General features: G+C 42.4%; 1 protein-coding gene across 4 annotated transcripts in view; it reads right to left on the bottom strand.

Moving 5' to 3' along the window:
* Nucleotides 1-17,883, bottom strand: part of RAB4A (RAB4A, member RAS oncogene family) — a 35,196-nt gene extending 17,313 nt beyond the window's left edge. The window contains exons 1-2 of one of the 4 annotated variants that reach the window (XM_003824456.6): nucleotides 17,607-17,883; nucleotides 2,458-2,538 (exon numbers count right to left, since the gene is read on the bottom strand). In XM_003824456.6, the coding sequence (XP_003824504.1) occupies nucleotides 2,458-2,538; nucleotides 17,607-17,637 (112 nt within the window). In that variant the 5' untranslated portion in view covers nucleotides 17,638-17,883. Of the gene's footprint in view, nucleotides 1-2,457; nucleotides 2,539-17,606 lie in introns of those variants that run through there. The other 3 variants (XM_034948632.3, XM_008978164.4, XM_055104111.1) reach the window with 3 other exon arrangements.
* Between the last annotated feature and the right edge of the window lie 4,085 nt (nucleotides 17,884-21,968).

Consider the following 21,968-nt stretch of genomic DNA (forward strand, 5'->3'; position numbering starts at 1 on the left):
ACACCCTCCAACAAACCCCAAAACAATACACCCTCCAAAAAACCCCAAAATAAAACACCCTCCAACAAACCCCAAAACAATACACCCTCCAACAAACCCCAAAACAAAACACCCTCCAACAAACCCCAAAACAATACACCCTCCAAAAAACCCCAAAACAAAGCACCCTCCAACAAACCCCAAAACAATACACCCTCCAACAAACCCCAAAATAAAACACCCTCCAACAAACCCCAAAACAATACACCCTCCAAAAAACCCCAAAATAAAACACCCTCCAACAAACCCCAAAACAATACACCCTCCAAAAAACCCCAAAATAAAACACCCTCCAACAAACCCCAAAAACACCCTCCAACAAACCCCAAAACAAAGCACCCTCCAACAAACCCCAAAATAAAACACCCTCCAACAAACCCCAAAACAATACACCCTCCAACAAACCCCAAAATACACCCTCCAAAAAACCCCAAAATAAAACACCCTCCAACAAACCCCAAAACAATACACCCTCCAACAAACCCCAAAACAATACACCCTCCAAAAAACCCCAAAATAAAACACCCTCCAACAAACCCCAAAACAATACACCCTCCAAAAAACCCCAAAACAATACACCCTCCAACAAACCCCAAAACAAAGCACCCTCCAACAAACCCCAAAACAAAACACCCTCCAACAAACCCCAAAACAATACACCCTCCAACAAACCCCAAAACAATACACCCTCCAACAAACCCCAAAACAATACACCCTCCAACAAACCCCAAAACAATACACCCTCCAACAAACCCCAAAACAAAACACCCTCCAACAAACCCCAAAACAATACACCCTCCAACAAACCCCAAAACAAAACACCCTCCAACAAACCCCAAAACAAAACACCCTCCAACAAACCCCAAAACAAAACCCTATGCAAGCTACAGGTGTTTGAGATTTCATTAATCGTAGTGTTCTATGGAAATGATTTGGGATGAATTTGTTGGAGAAATTAGTACTATTTGAATGGGCAGGAGACAGGCAAAATAAGTATTTTGCTAAACCCAGCGGGAATACACTGCCTATGAAAGAACATTTCTGTGATGATAAACAGATAAGCTAAAATTGAATATCGCAGCTATACAGTCCATTGGCTAGTTTATATTTTGTAACTGCAGAACAAAATTTAATTGTTTCAGAGATCAGGGATGCCACTGGCAACTGGATTTATTATTTACAGGGCAGAGGGTAGATAAATGGTTACAGTGACTATGCTAGTCTGTTTCATGCCCAGACAGTATAGAACTAGTATGGAAATTCCATTAGGAGTAAACTACCAGGAAAAATGCAGGGTAAAATCCTTAAAAAAATAGTAACTAAAGGCCAGGGGCATCCTGGTTACAAAGAGAGACCTTCTGTTCATTACTGTTGTGAGGAGTTGCGGAGAGGACCATGCAGGGGAGTTCTCTGAGGAGGACAGAATGATTACATAAGCTGGGTACTTGGCCCAGTACCCTCTGGGTATTCTTTTCTAAGACTGTACCACACAAAGTCTTGGCAACTTGTAAATAAACTATCCAGTGAATGAATACTTGTTAAATTCAGTAAGGACCAGTTCTGTGACTAAGCCACACTGGGTCCATGTCACTAAACAAACAGGCTCCAACAAGCTCTTGGGTGATGAAAATGGAAGTAGCAGAGTAAATTTCTAGGATTTTATTATTCTTCAAAGCTTTCTGCCAAAACACCCCAACTGGTTCTTTCTCCTTCTTACCCACCACCTACCTAGATGCCTCACATATACTTTCTTAAGATAAACTTAATTAAATAAGACACTCTGTTTTTGAGCCTTCACCCACCTGCCACTAACTAGACAGGACTTTCTCCATGATTCTTTCCATTATTAAAAAGCATTTTTTGTTTTAAGGGCCTTTCAAACCTAGTCTTCTACAGCCTTCCAAGGTCTCACATAGTTTGAAATAAAAAATTCAACCTCCTTTACCAAAACAGTGAAGGTCGATGGTAAAAGATGGGCTGTGTGGTCAAGAGGTCTGTTTCTGGCCTATAAAACAGAATTGATGATAGCAACTGCCTTAACTACAATACAAGCCCACTATGAGGACCAAATGTTGTTATTTTATCCAAAATGTATGCCTAGAGCTTCTCTGGCTGCTCTGTCAGGAAATAGGATTCCTGCCACAGAACCCCTCTGCTATCTTCAACATCACTATATGGTCTCTCAGCATCTGCAAAATGTACAGTAGAAGTAACCATATATTGAACCATTGTTAAATAGAAATGCTAACTTAATTAAAAAATCACATCACCCAAAGTTTAATAACATAACCCTTCAAAATAGTTTCAAACTATTACTTTTTTCCTCTGAAAAAAGTTTAAGTTTTACTGTAAACAAATCTGAGTGAGAGGGCTCTCAGAAGACATGCACAGAAGAATGACTAATTTCATGACACTTACATTTTTTTTCAATAAACTGATGAAGTAAGCAAGATTTGCCAGTTCCTGCATTTCCAATAACCAAGAACTTAAACAAAAAATCTGAAAGATAAAAAGAGACTGTGAAAATAACTTCAAAATGGTGCTGTGAATTTCTTCTTAGATCATGATCATCAAATTTAGTATCTTAGTTGTTAATATAACAGGAAAAAGAGGTAACTGAGTATCTTGTGAAATGACAATACACATGTTGACTTACCTTTTCACATTTAAGGATTTTAGATATTTGGCTGACATGTTAATTCAGTGGTTTTCCAAACTGTGCTCTTTGAATAATTACTTTGCAAGGTGAAAGTTTGAAAACTACTCTTGGAATGAATAAAACTTGTCCCTTTGCTAGCCACTATTCAAAGAAATATGCATATTCAATTGGCAGCAAACTTAGTTTAGAAATTTCAAGTGTTTCTCTGTACAAAAGAATAAACCTGGTAGACTTTGAAGAGTCTACCTCTTTCTTCTTCTTAAAAAGCAGGGGAAAAGGGAAAAGGAAAAAAATAAGTTTTGTCTGCACTTGCAGATTTACGTGGTCTTGCTTCTTTTCCCTCATCTGTAATTTGTAATGGCAAAAGCCAAGTTTAGGTCAGCACTTCAAGTGTGAAATTTGTCTGATTCAATGACAAACTGAATAACTCCTTCTTTACACATAGTAATATATTTAATTTGGGATATTATTTTTTATAAAATGGAAATAAAGGATTTCCAAATGGAAATTTTTAATTAGCATGATGTAGTATCAGTAACTTCATATTACCCATGTTAATTCACTTTGTTTTTTCTGTTACCAAGGAACTGTAATTCTGCATAGCTTAGGAGCTTAGGAGCTCGGGAGTACCAGAACACCAACTCCCTCCTCCCCGTTTGACTCAGCTGCTAAGACCACTCCTTACCCTTGCTCCTGACCCACCACTGCTAATCCCCACTGCTGCCTGAGTCCTTCTGTGGCCTCAAAGGCTCTGCTCTGTATTCCTGGCTCCCCTGTTTGTAGCTTTGAAAGTGTCACCTCCACACTCTTTTCCAGATCAGATCAAGCACTCCCTCCTCAATTAAGCTCCAAGAGTGTGTTCCTTTACTGATGCTTGGCCTAGCTCTGTCACCAGTTTCTTAAGAACTATGTTAATCACCACTGAGAGATGAAGCCTATTCAACCTCTCATAATATTCACATGGTTATAGGCAATCAAACTAAAAATAATGCTATTAGAATTTTGTTAGCATTAAAAAGTTCCAGGCTGAGCGCGTTGGCTCACAACTGTAATATGAGCACTTTGGGAGGTTAAGGAGGGAGGACTGTTTGAGCCCAGGAGTTCAAGACCAGCCTAGGCAACATATGAAAATTCTGTTCCTAAAAAAAATAAAAATAAAAACTTAGCCGGGTGTGGTGGCACACACCTGTAGTCCCAGCCACTTGCGACACTGAGGAGGGTGTATCACCTGAGTCCAGGGGTTCAAGGCTGCAGTGAGTTAGAATCGTGCCACCACACCCCAGCTTGGGTGACAGAGCACTCTGCCTGTAAACTAATTATTCAACGGATAGGTTAAAGGGTAAAATGGACAAAACTGAGGAGAGAATTAGTGAATCAGAATAAAACCTGGAGATCACCAGTAGGCAGTACTGAGAGCTGAGGACAGAACATATAAAAGAACTCAAGAGACATGGAGGATTGAAGGAAACGATCTAACATGGGTCTAACAGGAATTTTGAAATTAAAAAAATAGGAGAATGAGGGTAGAGAGCCCATGTTAAAATAAATAATGGCTGAGAATTTTATAGAATTAAAATTAAAGGATTGTTCAAATAAAAAATAACTCTGAACCATGAGAAGAATAAATAAGGAGAAATCTACACATAAATACATAATTGTGAAACTGCAGAATACACATGAAGACTGTAAAAGCAATAAGAAAGAAAGGAAAGAAGGCTTGTAAAGAAACTAGGTGTCTTGATTCCAAAGGTCCGAAAGCAATGGGGTACTATCCTCACAGGGCTGAGAAGAGGGGCAACAACAACCCATCACTGTTGCATTTGATGTGCAAAAAAATTACCCTTAAAGCCCAGGTGGACTTCCACTTCCAAGACAATGGAGTAGAAGAACTTTTTCCTATTTTTCTCACTAAGAACAACTAAAAACACTAGAAAAGGATGGGCGTGGTGGCTCATGCCTGTAAATACCAGCACTTTGGGAGACTGAGGCAGGTGGATCACCTCAGTCAGGAGTTCGAGACCAGCCCGGCCAACAGCGAACCCCCGTCTCTACTAAAAATACAAAAATGAGCCAGGCGTGGTGGTGGGTGCCTGTAATCCCAGCTACTCAGGAGGCTGAGGCAGGAGAATTGCTGGAACCTGGGAGGTGGAGGTTGCAATGGGCCATGATTGCACCACTGCACTCCAGCCTGGGCGACAGAACAAAACTCAGTCCAAACAAACAAACAAACAAACAACAACAACAACAAAAAAAACCACCCTAGAAAAGAAATATCAAAGACTCTGAGGCCGGGCGCAGTGGCTCATGCCTGTAATTCCTGCACTTTGGGAGGCCAAGGTCGGTGGATCATCTTGAGGTCAGGAGTTTGAGACCAGCTTGGCCAACATGATGAAACCGTGTCTCTATTAAAAATAATAATAATAAAAAAAATTAGCCAGCCGTGGTAGTGAGCACCTGTAATCCCAGCTACTCGGGAGGCTGAGGCAGGAGAATTGCTTGAACCTGGGAGGCAGAGGTTGCAGTGAAGCAAGATTGTGCCACTGCACTCCAGCTTGGGCAGCAAGAATGAAACTCTGTCTCAAAAAAAAAAAAAAAAAAAAGACTCTGAAAGAGTGGAGCAAAAGAAGGCCAGTGTACCAGAGATTTCAGTGTACCAGGGATTTCAGGGCCCAAGGAATGATTTGGAAGGAAGTTCCCTGGGTTCTTTTTGCCTCTTGTATCCTAGGCTTGGAGCAGAACAAGCTGGCAACCCAGAAATGCCCATGGATGCAGACGAAAAAAGTCCTAGCAAAAGCCTGCTCTCTGTAGCCATGGGACCAAAAAAGGGGCAGCCAAGCAAGAGAGAGGAAAACTCTTACACAATAATGACTCTATTCTAGCCAAGCACCACAGCAAAAACTATAGTCCAACCTGTACCCATGCCAGCAAAGGCCAAATGGGGAGCCTAAACTTCCACCCTTGCAAGGCTACAACCAGGCATATCAATATCCCCACAAAGATGGTGTCAGAGAAGACCAAGTAGGGAGCTAGGGCTTTCATCTCTGCTGGCTGTGTAATGAGCTCTTCTGTGCCCCTGGCACAGTGTCAGTGGAGGTCACCAGGGAAAGAGGGACGAGAACATTCTAATCCTTACCCAGCAGTAACAAGATGAATTCCTCTCATGTGTCAATGGAAGCAAGTGGGGAATCTGAACTTCTAGATTCCAGAATCTAGACATGATGGCAGTGATAAGGTAGTGTCCAAGAGAGGAAGACAATTAAAAGATTTAAATAAAGATCTAAGGTCCTATAACATAATATAAAAATATCCACGTTTCAGTTGAAAACTCATCATACCAAGAACCAGGAAGACCTCAAACTGAATGAAAAAAGGTAACAGACATATTCCTATGTCAAGATGACAAATGTTAGAATTATCTGACAAAGATTTAAAAGCAGTCGTCATATCCAACAAGTAACACAAGCATGCTTGAAACAAATGAAAAAATTAGAAATCATCAGCAAAGAACTAGAAGTCTCAGCAAAGAACTAGAAGATACACAGAAGAACCAAATAGAAATTTTAAAACTGAAAAATAAAACTACCAAAATAAAAGTTCAGTGGATGGGCTTGACAGCAGAATGGAAGTGACAGGAAAGAAATCAGTGAACTAGATGACAAAATGATAAAGTATCCAATCTGAACAACAAAGAATAAAAGGTTGAAATAAATAAACAGAGCCTCAAGGACCTGGAGACAATAAAGAAGATCTAACATTCATGTCACTGGAGTCCTGGAAGGAGAGGACAAAGAGAAAGTGGTTGAAAAAAGCACTCTAAGAAACAACACTGAAAACTTAAATTTGGTGAGAGACATAAACCTACAGATTTGAAAAGCTGAATGAACTCAAACAGGATAAACTCAAAGAAGTCCATGACAAGATACATCATAATTAAACTTCTGAAAACTGAAGACAAATAAAAAGTCTGAAAGGTAGCCAGAGAAAAATGATACCATATCTACAAGGGAAATACAATTCAAATAACAGCAGATTTCTCATCTGAAGCCAGGGAGGCTATAAGAGAGTGACTGTATTTTTCAAGTGCTCAAAGAAAGAAAACCTTTCAACTCAGAGCCCTATGTCCTGTGAAACTATTTTTCTGGAATAAAGGGTAAATGAAGACATTCTCTGATTTAAAAAAAAAATAACAGAATTTATCACCAGGAAATCTGCCTGCAAAAGAATAGCTACAGGAATTTCTCTAAACAGGAAGAAAATGATAAAGGAAGGAATCTTGGAACATCTGAGTGGAAGAAAGAACATGGAAAGCAAAAACATGGGCAAATACAATAGGCTTTCCTTCTTATCTTGAGTTTTCTTCATTATGTTTAACTGTTTAAGAAAAATAGTATTATCTATATGATTCTAAAATATGTAAAGGAAATATTTAAGACAATTAAAACAAGACAGGATAAAAAGATGACAACAGTAAACTATGATATATATATATATATATAAAACTATGATAAGTTATGTATATATGAAGTAATACACAGAGTGACCACTGAAAAAGCTATGAGCAGAGATACATTCCAAAGCACTCTTGGTAAATCAAACAGAATTCTTTAAAATGGCCAGTCAAGGCAGGCTGGAAAAGAAAACAGAAATAAAATGGCAAACCTGAGTCGTACAATATCAATAATTACAATAATGTAAATGGAATAAATAAATCAATTAAATGACAAAGATTGGAAGACTGACTTAAAAAGCATGACCTAATCATACACCGTCTACAAGAAACTCACTTCAGTTATAATGATATGGACTGCTGAAAGAATGGAAAAGGATGTATCATACAAACATTAATCAAAGAAAAACAGGGCTGGCTGTATTAATATCAGATAAAATAGACTTCAGAACAAAGAAAATAACCAGAGACAGAAAGGGTCATTACATAACTATTAATACATAAGGGTAAACCCACCAATAAGATATAGGTATCTTGAACATGTATATGCCAAACAGGTGTAAAATATGTCAAGCAGAAACTAACAGAATTAAAAGGCCGAACAGATAAACCCACCATTACAGCTCGAGATTTTAACATTAAGTAAAATGTTAACAGTATGGTTGGCAGTTTCTTATAAAACTAAACATTTAATTACCATATGACTCAGTAACTGCACTCCTAGACATTCATCTCGGAGAAATGAAGACTTTGAGTCATATAAAACCCTGTATATGAATGTTTATGGCAGTTGTATTGGTATAGCCCAAAATTGGAAACAACCCAGATGTTCTTTAACAGGTAAATTGTTAGACAATCTTTGGTACACTCATAACAAGAAATGCTACTCGGAAATAACAAGGATTAAACTGTCAATACATGCAATAACCTGGATGTATCTCCAGAGAATTATACTGAGTGAAAAAGTCAATCCGAAAAAATTGCAACTGCAAGATTCCATTTATATAATATTCTTAAAATGACAAAATCATAGAAATGGAGAATAGTGGTTGCCAAAGGCTAAGGAAAATGTGGTGACAGGAAGGAAGTCTGTGCCTATAAAAGGGCAACAGGAGAGATCTTGTGGTGACGGAAGTGTCCTGTATCTGTGTCAACATCAATATCCTAGTTGTGATACTCTGCAATAGTTCTGTAAGTTTTTCCCATTGGAGAAAACTAGGAAAATGGTGCATGAGAACTCCGTATTTTTTCTTAAAACTATATGAATCTGCAATGATCTCAAAATAGAAAGCTTAATGGAAAAAAAAATACGTGATATTATCAGACAATGACTCTGTACGTTTACTATGCACAGTCCCCAAACTGGAAGAACTAGCAAAGGATTCAAGAAGGAAACAATACCAGAAGGAAGGAGCAGCAGATAAGCAGCTGAGCTGTGCATCAATTCTTTTTCTGTGTGGTGATACATGTATTTAGATAACACAGATAAAACTATAAGGAGATAATGAATTATTCCTTGGTAGATGATGAGAATCCAACTTCATGAGGAGTTTCAGTTAGTGCTGAATTATCTGGATCTCACAGAAATCATTCTGGCAGGAATGCATCATGTTCACTCAGAGTGTTCAATGTTTGCTGGTTTGCAGCAATGATGATCTCACTCATCATGACTCCATATCAGAATATGGCAGAATCTGTACTAGTTTTATGGGTTTATTTTGTATTTTTATATCTGTGGTTTTTTCTTTTTCCTTGCTTAACAGTGGATGACATATAATATAGCATACCATGTGTATGTTTTATATGTTAAGTGTATAGTGCTTAACAACTACAGAAAGGCTTAACAGGAACAGGTGAATAGCCATATTACAGAGTAATTAATGAAGGGAAAATGCCTATGTAGGTTATATAACTAAGTGTGAACTGGTTAAATAATTGTGCCCACTTAAATTAGATTTGGTGTTTATTATAGTGAACGTTAACTTGAGGGCTCAAATTCACAATAAATTTTTCTCATTCAGTTTATGATAATTATATTCACCTGATAAGGGTTTTCTCCAGAATGAATTAAGATTGAAGGGAAAGACCACACCCCAAAACAGAAAATCTAAAACAGATACATCCTACTAATGTACTTTTAACTTTTCGTATGAGAAAAGTCAAATGAGATAATAGGAAAGGTATCAAATAATTAGAATTCAATCTTGGGCAAATGTCAGCCATTCAGGAACACAGACAAAATAAAGACCAGGAAAAAAAGGTCTCCTAGCCACTGAAATAGCAAACATAAAGCCAAAAAAGATTAACTCTACAGGAGACACCTCATTTGGAATTGACTGACTTGTTTTACATTCGCTTCAAGCAGCCTCTATTACCTAATGCCCCAAACTGCAGCAGATCAAAGGTATATACTAAAGTAGGACTGTGAACTACAGGCACAAAGGCAGATGGGGACAGCAGGGGATGAGCTAGAAAGTGGCCGTAATAGCACAGCACATTCTGTGCAGCAGTCGATAGTCAATGATGACCTTGAGTGTTCAAGAAAATTAAGCCATATTCAGCAGACACGATGACCTCTGCCTTCCTAGTTTTTTCCCCAAGCAATTGTCTTGCTTTCAAGATTTCCAAATGTCAGAAAGGAAGCACGGGTGTATGGCCTCTGACTGTATGATACAGTTCATGTGTCCTACTTCCTGGCAGAAAAGGCTAAGTGCTGTGGTAAAGCACTAAAATTTGGGTAGAATGGAGTCATTTAAAGAAGGTTTCCTTCTTTAGGAATTAAAGGCTTAGGGTCTGTGATTACGAAAACTGAGATAAGAGATGCTGAAGGTTCTGAGAAGGAATAGGCTTTAAGGCAAAATAATAAGTTGCCAATTCAGAGATTAAGTTGAAAATACCTGTAAGCCAACACAGTGGAGACTTGGGGAAGCAGTTCTTATAAGGGCCGAATATGAAAAGAGAAGCTAAGTAAGATAAAGGCTGCCAAGTGTCCACTGACTGATCATCAGCATCTCTGGTGAAACCAACATCATTTCAGGTGGGGGCAAAATCCTAATTACAGTCAGTTGAAGAATGAAGCAAGTAAAACTGTTGACAAAAAGTACTGACAGCTCTTATAAGCAGTTTAGCTGTGAGGGAAAGGAGAGACAGAGGTGGTTAAAGGAGGAAGGCGCAAAGTCAGGAAGCTACCAGTGGAAAGGGAAAGGAGGGGAACAGACATGATGGGTGAAGTGGGGACCTGAAGCTTTAGAGATGGGGTCCAAAGTAGAAGGCTGGGGTTAGTTTTAGACAAGAGAGACCTTCTGAGACAACATGGAAAGGGTTAAGGATGAGGTAAGCAAGTTTGCAGACATCGCATCTTTTCCTTACATCTACTGGTGGTCATCTACTAGGAGTGAGAGAATGGGCTTGAGGAGATGTGTGAAGGTTTAAAATAGCTGATGTGGAGAGAGAGGTGGCCAGGACAAGAAAAATGATTGCTAAGTATTACTGAGTACCCAGCTGGAAGCAGAGACCATACATCTGCAATGATCTCAATCTAAAAGGAGCTCTGTCTGCACAGCAGGCAAGGCAGATGGCTGGGTAGCCAGGGCTGGAGCTGTGCAAAGTGTGTGTAGTTGAATGAAAAAGAAGGACGAGGTGGAAGGAAAAGCCATGAGTCTTATCTGAAGAGAGAGCAGCTCATTGCCTGAAAAGAAGAAAGGGGCCAGGCACGGTGGATCATGCCTGTAATCCCAGCACTTTGGGAGGCCAAGGTGGGTGGATCACTTGAGGTTAGGACATCGAGACCAGCCTGGCCAACATGGTGAAACCCCGTCTCTACTAAAAATACAAAAATGAGCCAGGCGTGGTGGCGCACACTTGTAATCCCAGCGACTCAGGATGCTGAGGCACGAGAATCACTTGAACCTAGGAGGTGGAGGTTGCAGTGAGCTGAGATAGTGCCACTGCACTCCAGACTGGGCAACAGAGTGAGACTCTGTCTCAGAAAAAAAGAAGAAAGGGAAGAGATGGACCAGCAGCCTGAAGCTCTTACAGTGAAGACTGGATGGAGTTGGAGTGGTCAGAATGGGATAGGTGACAAAGTCCAGGGAGCAGTCAGGGAAGTGAGTACCTGAAGAGGTGGTAGAAGAGACCTGACTTCATCTTGACTAAAGTCAAGAAACTGTGGAGCGGAGTTGTTGATTGACCTCTGCAAGGACAATGCAGTGACCTAGGATCAGTCAGGAGTTGGAGCAAAGAGCAAGACCATATGATAGATGACCTTGTTGAAAAAGGACTATCCCCAGGGTCATCAGATAACAGCAACGAGGAGCTGGCAGAGGACAGAATATAAGATGACATGTACTTTAAAGGACAAAAAGTTTTGGTACAATGGTCAGGGAGGAATTGAACAGTGGGAACCTTGATGAAATGCTGGTTAGGAGAGGTGGAAGGTTTGGGCAGCAGAAGAGCACACGACCTGTAGAGGAGCGGGAAGAATAAGAAGTAAAGGAGGTGGAACAGGCAGCAAAAGCTAATCATGGGACTCTGCAGTGTGCCTGTAGGAGCTGCGGTTTACCTAAGCCTGAATTAAACGTCGTCGGCACAGTGGAATCCTGACGCTTGTAAATTTAACATTTGCAGCACAGACTCCCAACAATTGCTCCAGGTTCGTGATTGGGTCTTTGATTTTCCTGACCCATTCGCTGGGATCACACGCACTGAGGAGGCTGATGTGAGGAAGCCAGTTACTTAGCAGGCCAACTCTTTGTTACTTTCCACTGATATAATAATAATTTATATATATAAATATAAATAATAATTATATATAAATTGTAAATAATTTATATATAAACTATATATTATATATATCTATATTATATATAGATATATAGTTCTTCTAAAGTGGAAAACTACTCCCACCCTGGCCCAGGAGGCTCTCGTATCTTCATGAACCCAGGTTCCAGGTGCTGTGGAAGCTGCCTAGGGACAGTGGGGCAGATGCTGTGTGGCAAGCTGTAAGATAGTCAGCACAGCTGCTCAAGTCACTACGACGAAGAACTTTGGAATGAAACCCAATTTGCTTACCTTTTAATCATGTAAACTGGCCCTAATTTAACTTTCCTTTGCATCTTTCAGGGTAAACAGTAACTTAAACCATGTTAAGAAGTCAGCTCAAAAGACTCTGAAACCAAATAGATCCAGGAGGTAAGGATGGGGAAGAATTAAAAATGGACTCTAACTTTATCTTCTAGGCAAACACAGGAAAAATAGAAGATGGGGCATAGGCGTGAATAATTTGTTGGGTTTGGGACGTATTGCATTCAGATACCTGTAGGCCACCCAGGTGTAGTTAGGTAGCTGAAAAAAAGATCTGTAGTTTGAGTGAAGGATGTGACTAGAAATATAGATGTTACAGTCATCAGAGCATCAGCAGTAAAGTCACAGGCATGGATTGGAATACTTTACAGTTCAAATGACCATGAGAAAGAATAATATTTTGTTTTTTCAAAAAACCATGTTTTCAAAGTTCTCGAGCATGGAGTCATTACATGCCTCCCTGGACCAACAGCACCTGCACAGCCCGGGAGCTGGTCAGATGCCGATCTCCCTCACCCTCCAAGTCAGGATCTACATTTTAATACACCAGGGGACTCGTGTGCACATTAGTTTGATAAGCCACTGGTGCAATGTTTCCCAAACTTTGGTACTTGAAATGTTCACCAGCTTTCAGTGAATGAGAAAAAGAAAATGACAAACATGTATAATCATATATTTATTCAACTTGAAGAAATGTCCTTTGTTTTGGTGTTACAGGATTCCTTTGTTGACACGTTTACCTGTTCCATCTTTCATGAAATTAAGGTAAAGGGCAATTGGGGTGATTTCCCTAACAGCAAGTTATTTCATACTTTATTGGAACCAGGTGACTTTGAAATGCTATTTACAGATGGGCACGGTGGCTCACGCCTGTAAACCCAGCACTTTGGGAGGCTGAGAAGGGCGGGATCATGAGGTCAGGAGTTTGGAGGCCAGCCTGACCAACATAGTGAAACCCCATCTCTACTAAAAATACAAAAAAAAAAATTAGCTAGGTGGGGTGGCGGGCGCCTGTAGTCCCAGTTACTTGGGAGGCTGAGGCAGGAGAATCGCCTGAACCCGGGAGGTGGAGGTTGCAGTGAGCCGAGATCATGCCACTGCACTCCAGCCTGGGCAACAGTGCGAGACTCTATCTCAAAGAAAAAAAAAAGGGAAAAGAAATGCTATTTCCTTTACCAAGGATATCTTCTTCACTCCATCTTGCCTTGTCATCCTAAATTTCTCATGAATCGTATTTTGATGAGCAAAGCCTATTATTTTAGTTTCTTAGGGCTGCCATCACAAAGAACCACAAACTGGGAAGCTTAAAACAACAGAAGTTTATTGTCTCACAGTTCTGGAGGCCGGGCATTCAAATTCAGAGTGCTGACAGGGTCAAGGTCTCTCTGAAGGCTCAAGGGAAGGATCCCTCCTTGCCTCTCTCTAGCTTCTGGTGGTTGCCAGCCACCCCTTGGCACTCCTTGGCTGGTAGATGCATCCCTCCAATCTTGGCCTCCATCCTTACATCTCTTTCTCTCTGAATGCATTTGTGTCTAAGTTTCCCTCATCTTATAATGACACCAGTCACTGAATTAAGGCTCACCATAATTCAGTATGATGACCTCATCTTAACTTGATTACATCTGCAAAGACCTTATTTCCAAATGCGGTCACATTCACAGGTACTAGGGGTTAGGACTTAAACAGATATTTTGGGGAACACAATTCAACCTGAACAGCCTAAAATGATACATTTTTAAGGAAAATATTCTGATAATTCTCAAAATTATACGGCAAATACTGTAATACTGTGCTGTTTTCAAAATGAAGCACCAAATAAAAACGTTAAGAGTATATTTTAATAAAAATGAGCATAGAACCAGCAATTTGAATTGTATTCTTCTGTTTCATTTGTTATTCCCATTGTAGACGGCATAAACTCTAATATATGTAGAGATTTTGTATTAGATTTTTCCTCACTCTCGAACTGCCCCAGCACTTAATTTTAAAAGAAATTCCTGGCATTTTCCACTACGTATACTTTTCAGCTCCTTTCCGAACATCGCTGCTTAGCATCAAAATTACTTTCAGCCAATTTGTAATCTCCCAGGTCTCAGATGGCTGAAGCAGAGTTCCTTGGGAAGTCCCAAGCCATACTAACTGGCCAGGGCTTTAAGAATGTAGTGTATCTAATGGCATTTGGTAGAACTGTTTCATATTCAGACTAAGGGTTTCATCCAAAACCTACGATTTCAATTTGTTTCACGATATTACATAAAGTATAGTATTCATGTGGTGACTTCAAAGCAACAAAAATGTTCAACACTACTCAGTCTGTGGAAGGTGAAATACTGTTTTAATATGTTAAAAAGCATATTAAATGAACACATTAATGAGAGGTAGCTCATAAACAGTACATTTCAGCAGGGCACAGTGGCTCATGCCTGTGATCTCAACACTTTGGGAGGTGGAGGCGTGAGGATCACTTGAGCCCAGGAGTTTGAGATGAGACTGAGCAACAGAGAGAGACCTCGTCTCTATAAAAAAAATTAAAAAAAAAAAATTAGCCAGGTGTGGTGGCATGCACCTGTGGTCCCAGCTACTCAGGAGGCTGAAGTGGGAGGATCACTTGAGATGGGGAGATGGAGGTGGCAGTGAGCCGTGATTGTGTCACTGCACTCCAGCCTGGGTGACAGAGCGAGGTCCCGTCTCAAAAAAAAAAAAAAAGGGAAACAAAAACCCAGTACATTTCATTCCTCATCTCTCTGTCAAGCTACACAGAGCCTCCTTTCACAGAAGAGCAAATAAGCACAGAGTACAAAGGAGTTTAAAGGTTAGGCAAACATTCCTTCACCAGCTCAGAGGCAAATGTCCAGAAGAGAGCCTGACTGTTTCACTTTTAAGGAACAATGCTGTATAAATATGGCCACTGATACGTCAAAGTGACAGCCTAGGACTTGGTTCTAGGTGACTTTTACTTCAGCTTGGCAAACTTCAACTGTCCTGCTTGCTCCTTCTAAAACTCATTTTCTTTTTTTGAGACAGAGTCTCACTCTGTTGCCCAGGATGGAGTGCAGTGGCACAATCTTGGCTCACTGTAAACTTCACCTCCTGGGTTCAAGCAATTCTCATGCCTCAGCCTCCCAAGTAGCTGGGACTACAAGCGTACCACCATGCCCAGGTAATTTTTTGTATTTTTAATAGGGCTGGGGTTTCGCCATGTTGGCCAGGCTGGTATCGAACTCCTGAGCTCAAGTGATCCGCCCAGCTCGGCCTTCCAAAGTGCTGGGATTACAGGCGTGAGCCATCACCTCTGGCCTCATTTTCTATTTATTAGTTTCTACTAGTTTTCGATTAATTTCCTCTATTAGAAGAAAAGATTCAATTCAGAGTTGCAAAGTAAAAACATACTTGGAAGTTACCATGAAATAAGAATACTAATGGTCAAAGCCTTATGATCAGAATGTAATCAATCTGTGAAGCTCAAAAGTTCAGTTAACTGTGTCTGAAGTGGAGATGCCAAAGATATGCTCTATTTTATCAGTTGTTATCATGCGTATACGAAAAATGAAACATAAAAGCTCTATCTCCTGAACTCTTCCAATCCTTTCTTACGGATTCATGACCCCCACTTGCTTTTCTTATTTGGACATTCCACCCTTCCCCTAGTGCTCCGTGCTCCTTACTCAGGTTAAAGAAACTAAGCCGCAAAGGCCTAAAGAGCACTTGAAAATAAAGAAGTGCAAAGATGTAACCAAAAATTGCTAAAGACCATGTTTTCCTTACAACATTTCTGACTGTGGTTCTCTACAGGAAGAACCAGACCACTGCCATTTGCAGAAACATTTGCAAACACTTGTCCTGATGAAGGCATCGACTTACGGGAGGATTTCCTAAGCCTTCTAGGAACAGATGTCATGCCCCTTTGTCACCAAGAACAGGGCAGTACCAGTCACAGGAGTCACTCACTGAAGGTGGACCAAATGCACTGTGACCCCAGCATGGAAGCCCTTCCAAAAGTTCCCATTTTTTCTTACAAGACAAACTGACGCCTTCCTCAAGACCCTCTCCTCTCTGCCTCCTCATCCACCTCTCCAGCGTGGTGCTCAAAACACACCCTTCTTGAGTTACCCACAGGCCTGAGATGTTCTGCGTGCTGCCTGGTTAATGCCTCCCTGACACCCCTGTCTGGGTCATCTTTTCTAACACACTTTCACGGACCACACTCCTTCAGAACTCTTGCCTGGTTTTTAATTATTCACTCATTAGTATCACAATTGGATTAATACTGCATTCCCTCAATAGACTACGCTCTATGAGACCAGAGCCGTGTCTGCTGTGTTTCTGCAGGACGTACAGCCCTCCCAGCACGGTGCCCGCTTCCCTAATGCCATTCCACAGTATTTGTTGCAGAGAAGGAAGCAGCATGCCAGGACAGATGGAGACAGGACTAATTTGGCTTGAGGTATGTAATTTTGAACTTGAGCCTCTCTCTGGGACTGTAAAACTCCAAATCAAAGTCTTAATCTGAGAATACATACATCTGAAAGAGTGATTAGGGACTGGTAAACATCTATTAATATTCAACTCTGATACAAAGTACAAGTTGTTTATTCTTACCACGCAAGGCCAAAAAAGGGGAGAAAAAAAAAAGCACACAGCATATGCACTGGGAAAGCTTTCGCTTATTCAAAACAGTATTTGTCAAGCACCTCCAGGTCTGGGTGCTGCAGGGGAAACAAAGATTAAACAGCCAGGGCTTTGCTTCCAAGGTGCTTACGGTCTTAAGAAGGAGACAAGACATGTTTATAAATAGCCAAAATGCAACCCAGAAAAGGCTAAAAAACACTGAGAGGGAGGGAGAAATAAACGAAGCAAGAGGTCTCCGGAGGAAGAGATGAATGAATTAGCCTATTAATAACTCCTCACTGTAATCCCAATGTAAAGCAAGGAATTCCAAACCAGGAAAGGTCAAACTGAAGTATTTGAGGAACACAGGCGTCGCCCTAAGCCCTTCACAGGCTCGCTGGGGATAATATCGCAGCTGAAACGGAACATCAAGCTGGCTTTCCAAACCTTCAGTTATTTACATTAGACTGAGAGGGGAAAAGCGCTAAGAGTGCAAGAGCAGAGAAAGAGCAGGAGGAAACTTGAAAAGGCGGATCACGCCAATGCGCTGTGCACAGCCCCCCCGCGCCCCGCGCACCCGCTACCCCACCCGAGCCCCCAGCGGCCCGCGTCCCCCATCCCGGTCCCAAGCCCAGACACCTCCGAGATCCGTCCCCCGGCTCCGGCCGGCACCACCGCCACCCTCAAGACCCCCGCAGCCCAGGCCCGGCCCCGCGCCACCGACGACCCCCGCGGCCCGATCCGCGCGCCCCGCCAGCCCGGGCCTCGTACCGTAGGTTTCGGACATGGCCGTCTGCGACATCTTGGGAGCGGCGCCGCCTCTCGCCGGGTCACCGGCTGCACTCGCCCGCGGTCCGCCGGCGCGTCTCGGTGGGGATGGACCTGGGGCGGGGGACCGGAGGAGGGAGGGGCCCGACCGGTCCCCACGGCAACCGCCGGTCTCCCAGCGGCTGCGGCCCAGCCGGACTCCAGCTCCGCGCAGGCGCAGGGCCCTCCACCCTCCGTCCGGCCGCGACCGCGAGGAGGAAGAGGAGATGGGCTACGCGAGGCCCGGCCCACCCCGCGTTCGCGCGTGCGCACGGGGAGGCCGGGGCGGGGCGCATGAGGACTTCGGCGCGCGCCGAAAGCACGTGCGCGGGCTGGGCCCTCTGGCGGTGTGCGCCCAGCTGGGCAGAGCGGCAGGTGGGGGCGTTGGGGGCTGAGTCCCGATTTCCCTGAGGGAGGGTCGGGTAGAGGCGGGCGGTGGGCAGGTTTGGGGGTGACAGAGGGCTGGGGACAGTGGGGTCCAGTTGCCGTACAGAGGAGGAAGGTGCCCGCACTGGGGAGGAAAGCAGTCCATTTGCCAAATTGGCCCGTCTCAGTTAAGACGTTGTCTTCGGTCATCATCTGCGGCTGTCAGCCAGGAAAAAACTTCCCTGACGCTGTTACGATGGAGGCCAGAACTTGGTTAATGTGTAACAAGGAGGCAGTAGGCCCCAGGTGTCCAGCCAGAGGCCGCCCTGTGAATGGGAGGCAGGTTCATTTACCCGTTGGGAAGCTAAGCTTTCACTCCAAACTGCCGGGCCCTCTTGGATGGAGCTGAGCCGGGTGTGGGCGGAATGGCAGAAGCGCAAGATGCCCAGGTGCTAAAAGGTCATCGCAAGACTACAGGCTGCAGCCTCTCCACATCCCATTTTAGAGGGTTCTGGATTACGGTTGAGAAGTATCTCCCGGCCCTCAGCTGGGGATGTGTTTCCAAATTTATGAGTTTTTTTAATTTTTATTTTTTAACAGGGTCTGGCACTGTCAGCCCAGCCCAACCGATTCTCCCGCCTCAGCCTCCTGAGTAGCTGGGGCTAGGGGCTCATACGACCACACCGCGCCAATTTTTAAATTTTTTGTAGAGATGGGGTCTCGTTATGTTGCCCAGGCTGGTCTTGAACTCCTGAGTTCAAGCATCCTCCCTCCTTGGCCTCCCAAATTGCTGGGATTACAGGCATGAGTCATCTCACCTGGCCTTGGATAGTTTGGTTTCAGAAGCAAAACTGAGTTAGAATCCCCTTCTGTGGGAAATGTAGAGATAAACATTTATGGGAAAGAGAATTTTGGTTAAGGATTTGGCCCATCTGAGCTTGATCAGGGCCACATAGCGCCTCATAGTTCCCAACCTTGTTCACAATAGGTAGTCGAATGCTCAAAATATCCTTGGCTAAGCTCCCAAGTGACCTGGACTGTGTGGAAAATGCCAGTACATACTTTTGTGTGTGTGTGTGAGTCAGTTTGGCTCCATCCTCCACATAAATTGGCATCAGAGCTTCCCTCTTCCCCAGTGGCTATTTGGGTCGGTATTTTTCTCTTGTCTCCGATCCTAATAACAAATAAATGCAGTTTTTTCTAAATCACAGAGAAGGCCCCATGGTGAAAAGTTGTGACAGCTGTAATTCCTAAAACTCTTTTGTATATATTTCTTGTTCAGTGGCTCAGATCATTTGCTGCTTTCTTGTTTGTCTCTCTGCATGTCGTGTTTGATTTAGGCTCCTGAGTATAACAGATTGGTTCTGATTAAAACCATTTCAGAGGAAAGACAGTGATCCCAGGAAGCGGGAAGAAAACAGCATCACCTGAAGTTATTCCTATTCGTTAGATTTGTTTTCTTCCTGCGAAAAACCGCTATGTACAAGAAAGAAGTCAGTGAGCTGCAGTGATAGTTAGCATTATTCACTGAAACTGGACCAGAGATCCCTGAAACCTGGACAAGGTGGTAGAAATACAAATTATGCTGCCATTTCAAAGCTGTGGGCAGTTTTCTACTTTGTGGAAAATGAAGACTTAGGTAGGCCTTTGGGAAAGACGATTTGTTTTGGAAAAACCACCCAAAGGGATCATTTGGTTTGCAAATGTAACTGCAGTATCACAACTGGAAGAAGAAATATACAAGGGCGAGGTTTGAAGGAGCCATTCAGTATCCTTGGATGATACTGTGGAAGATTCTTTGCATCTCAGTAACTTTGGATCTTTGAAGATCCAAGAAAATAAATTTCTTCAGAATATTTTTAGAGACTGCTTTGATTCTGAGGCACTGCTGATTATATGGAAGAAAAAAAATATTGGAAGATTAATTTGTGGTTTTCTCCAGTTATCGTCTCCCTTCTCTTTGGGGGAGGTTTGTGACGCAGTAAAAACAGATATACAAAAGCCTAGGCATGTTGGAGATTTGCCTAAGGGAAATGTAATTATGAAGAAGGATTTTTTCAAGCTGAAACTAGATCCCACTTTTTTCCAGGTCAGTGGGTCCTTCAAGTATCTGGTACTTTCCTTCCTGCTTCCTGACAATGTTAAAGAATGTGGCATGACCTTACATTTAATGCCCAACATGAGGAGCCCTGGGGCTTGATGCATGAGATTCTTGGAGCTAGGCCTGGTGGAGGGCACCGGTCACAGCCTCGGTGGAATGGTGACTTTCTTTGATAACTGGAATTGAAGAAAATGAGTGGACTTGTGTCTGAGCACTTGGGAACTCAGCAATCCCTGGGTGTTACCTTGAGAAGGAGCCAAATTCCGGACATACAAGTGGAGACTTGAAAATGGAAGCTCAATTCTACACCCAGGCTGGTGGAGACTATGACATATGACTCACATCTTCAAGAAAGTAGACACCTCAGAGGTCACTGGGCCACTTTACCTTCCACTGTCAAAACTATGTCCATGATCAGATACCTCTGTTGCTAGGGAATATTCAGTCAGAATGGGCTAGATTAACTGCAGTAATGCAGATCTCTCAACCCATTTATGACTTACACAGCAAAGTTCCTCACTTAGACTACCTGTCCACTCCCACTAGCAGAGACTTGCTCATGGGCCCTCCTAGACCCAGGCTGACCGAGTGTGTTTTATCTAAATGCATCTCTACAATCACTCAGGTAGGAATGGCTATGCATTAGGACCGATTGTGCATTAGCTAGAGAAGCACTTACCAGGAATTGCTGTAAGAACTTCTATTTACATTTTATGGGCCAAAGCAAGTCATGTGGCAACACTTAATTTCAAAGAGGACAGGAAATGCAATATTATTATGTCCCTGAAAGAAAGGAGAAGAGAAAGTCTATGGAAAGACATTATGACTACCACTGGAATTTTCACCTGTCCAGGCAGCTTATCGTGCTTTTATTTGAAACAATTTTATTGAAGTATGATAGGCATAACTGCACATATGTATGTGTTTATCTATTTTATTTTATTTTTTGAGATGGGGTCTTGCTTTGTTGCGCAGGCTGGAATGCAGTGGCGTGATCTCAGCTCACTATGACCTCTGCCTCCCGGGTTCAAGTGATTCTCCTGCCTCAGACTTCTGAGTAGCTGGGATTATAGCCACGCGCCACCACACCTGGCTAATTTTTGTATTTTTAGTAGAGACGGGGTTTCGCCTTGTTGGCTGTGCTGGTCTCAAACTCCTGACCTCAGGTAATCCGCCTGCCTCAGCCTCCCAAAGTGCTGGGCAGCCTCCCAAAGTGCTGGGATTACAGGTGTGAGCCACTGCACCTGGCCTGCACATATTTAAAGTGTACATTTTGACAACTTTTGATATGTGTGTACGCTTGTGCTTGCTGCTCCAGGGGACCGCTATTTCTAGGCCTTTTCAGTGGACAGAGGCATTTTTGTGATTGTTTTATCTCATTTGTCGCTTAGGAAGAATAACTTCTTGTGAGGTTTAGTGGTGGTTTTGGGGTTGATAGTATAGGTCTTCATCACAGTCCACCTCCAAGTGATAATACACTACTTTATACAGAGTATAAGAAACTGACAACCATTTGCTTCCATCCTCCCCCAGCATCTGTACTGGGGATGTTGTACTTCTACATATGTTGTACGCCCACATACATTGTTATTGTTTTTACTTAATAAGCTACTAATTCTCTGTCTCTCTTTTCCTTTTAATTGTGGTAAAATAGACATAAAATGTAGCAACTCAACCATCTTGAAATGTACAGTGGCATTAAATATATTCCCATTGTTGTGCAACCATCACCACCATCCATCTCTAGAACGCTTCATGTTGCAAACCTGAAACTCTGTACCTGTTTAACAACAACTCCCTATTCACTTCTCCCCACAGTGCCTGGCAACCACCATTCTACTTCCTGTCTAGGAATTGGC

Source organism: Pan paniscus, chromosome 1 (genome assembly GCF_029289425.2).
Source record: "Pan paniscus chromosome 1, NHGRI_mPanPan1-v2.0_pri, whole genome shotgun sequence".
Taxonomy (NCBI): Eukaryota; Metazoa; Chordata; class Mammalia; order Primates; family Hominidae; genus Pan; species Pan paniscus.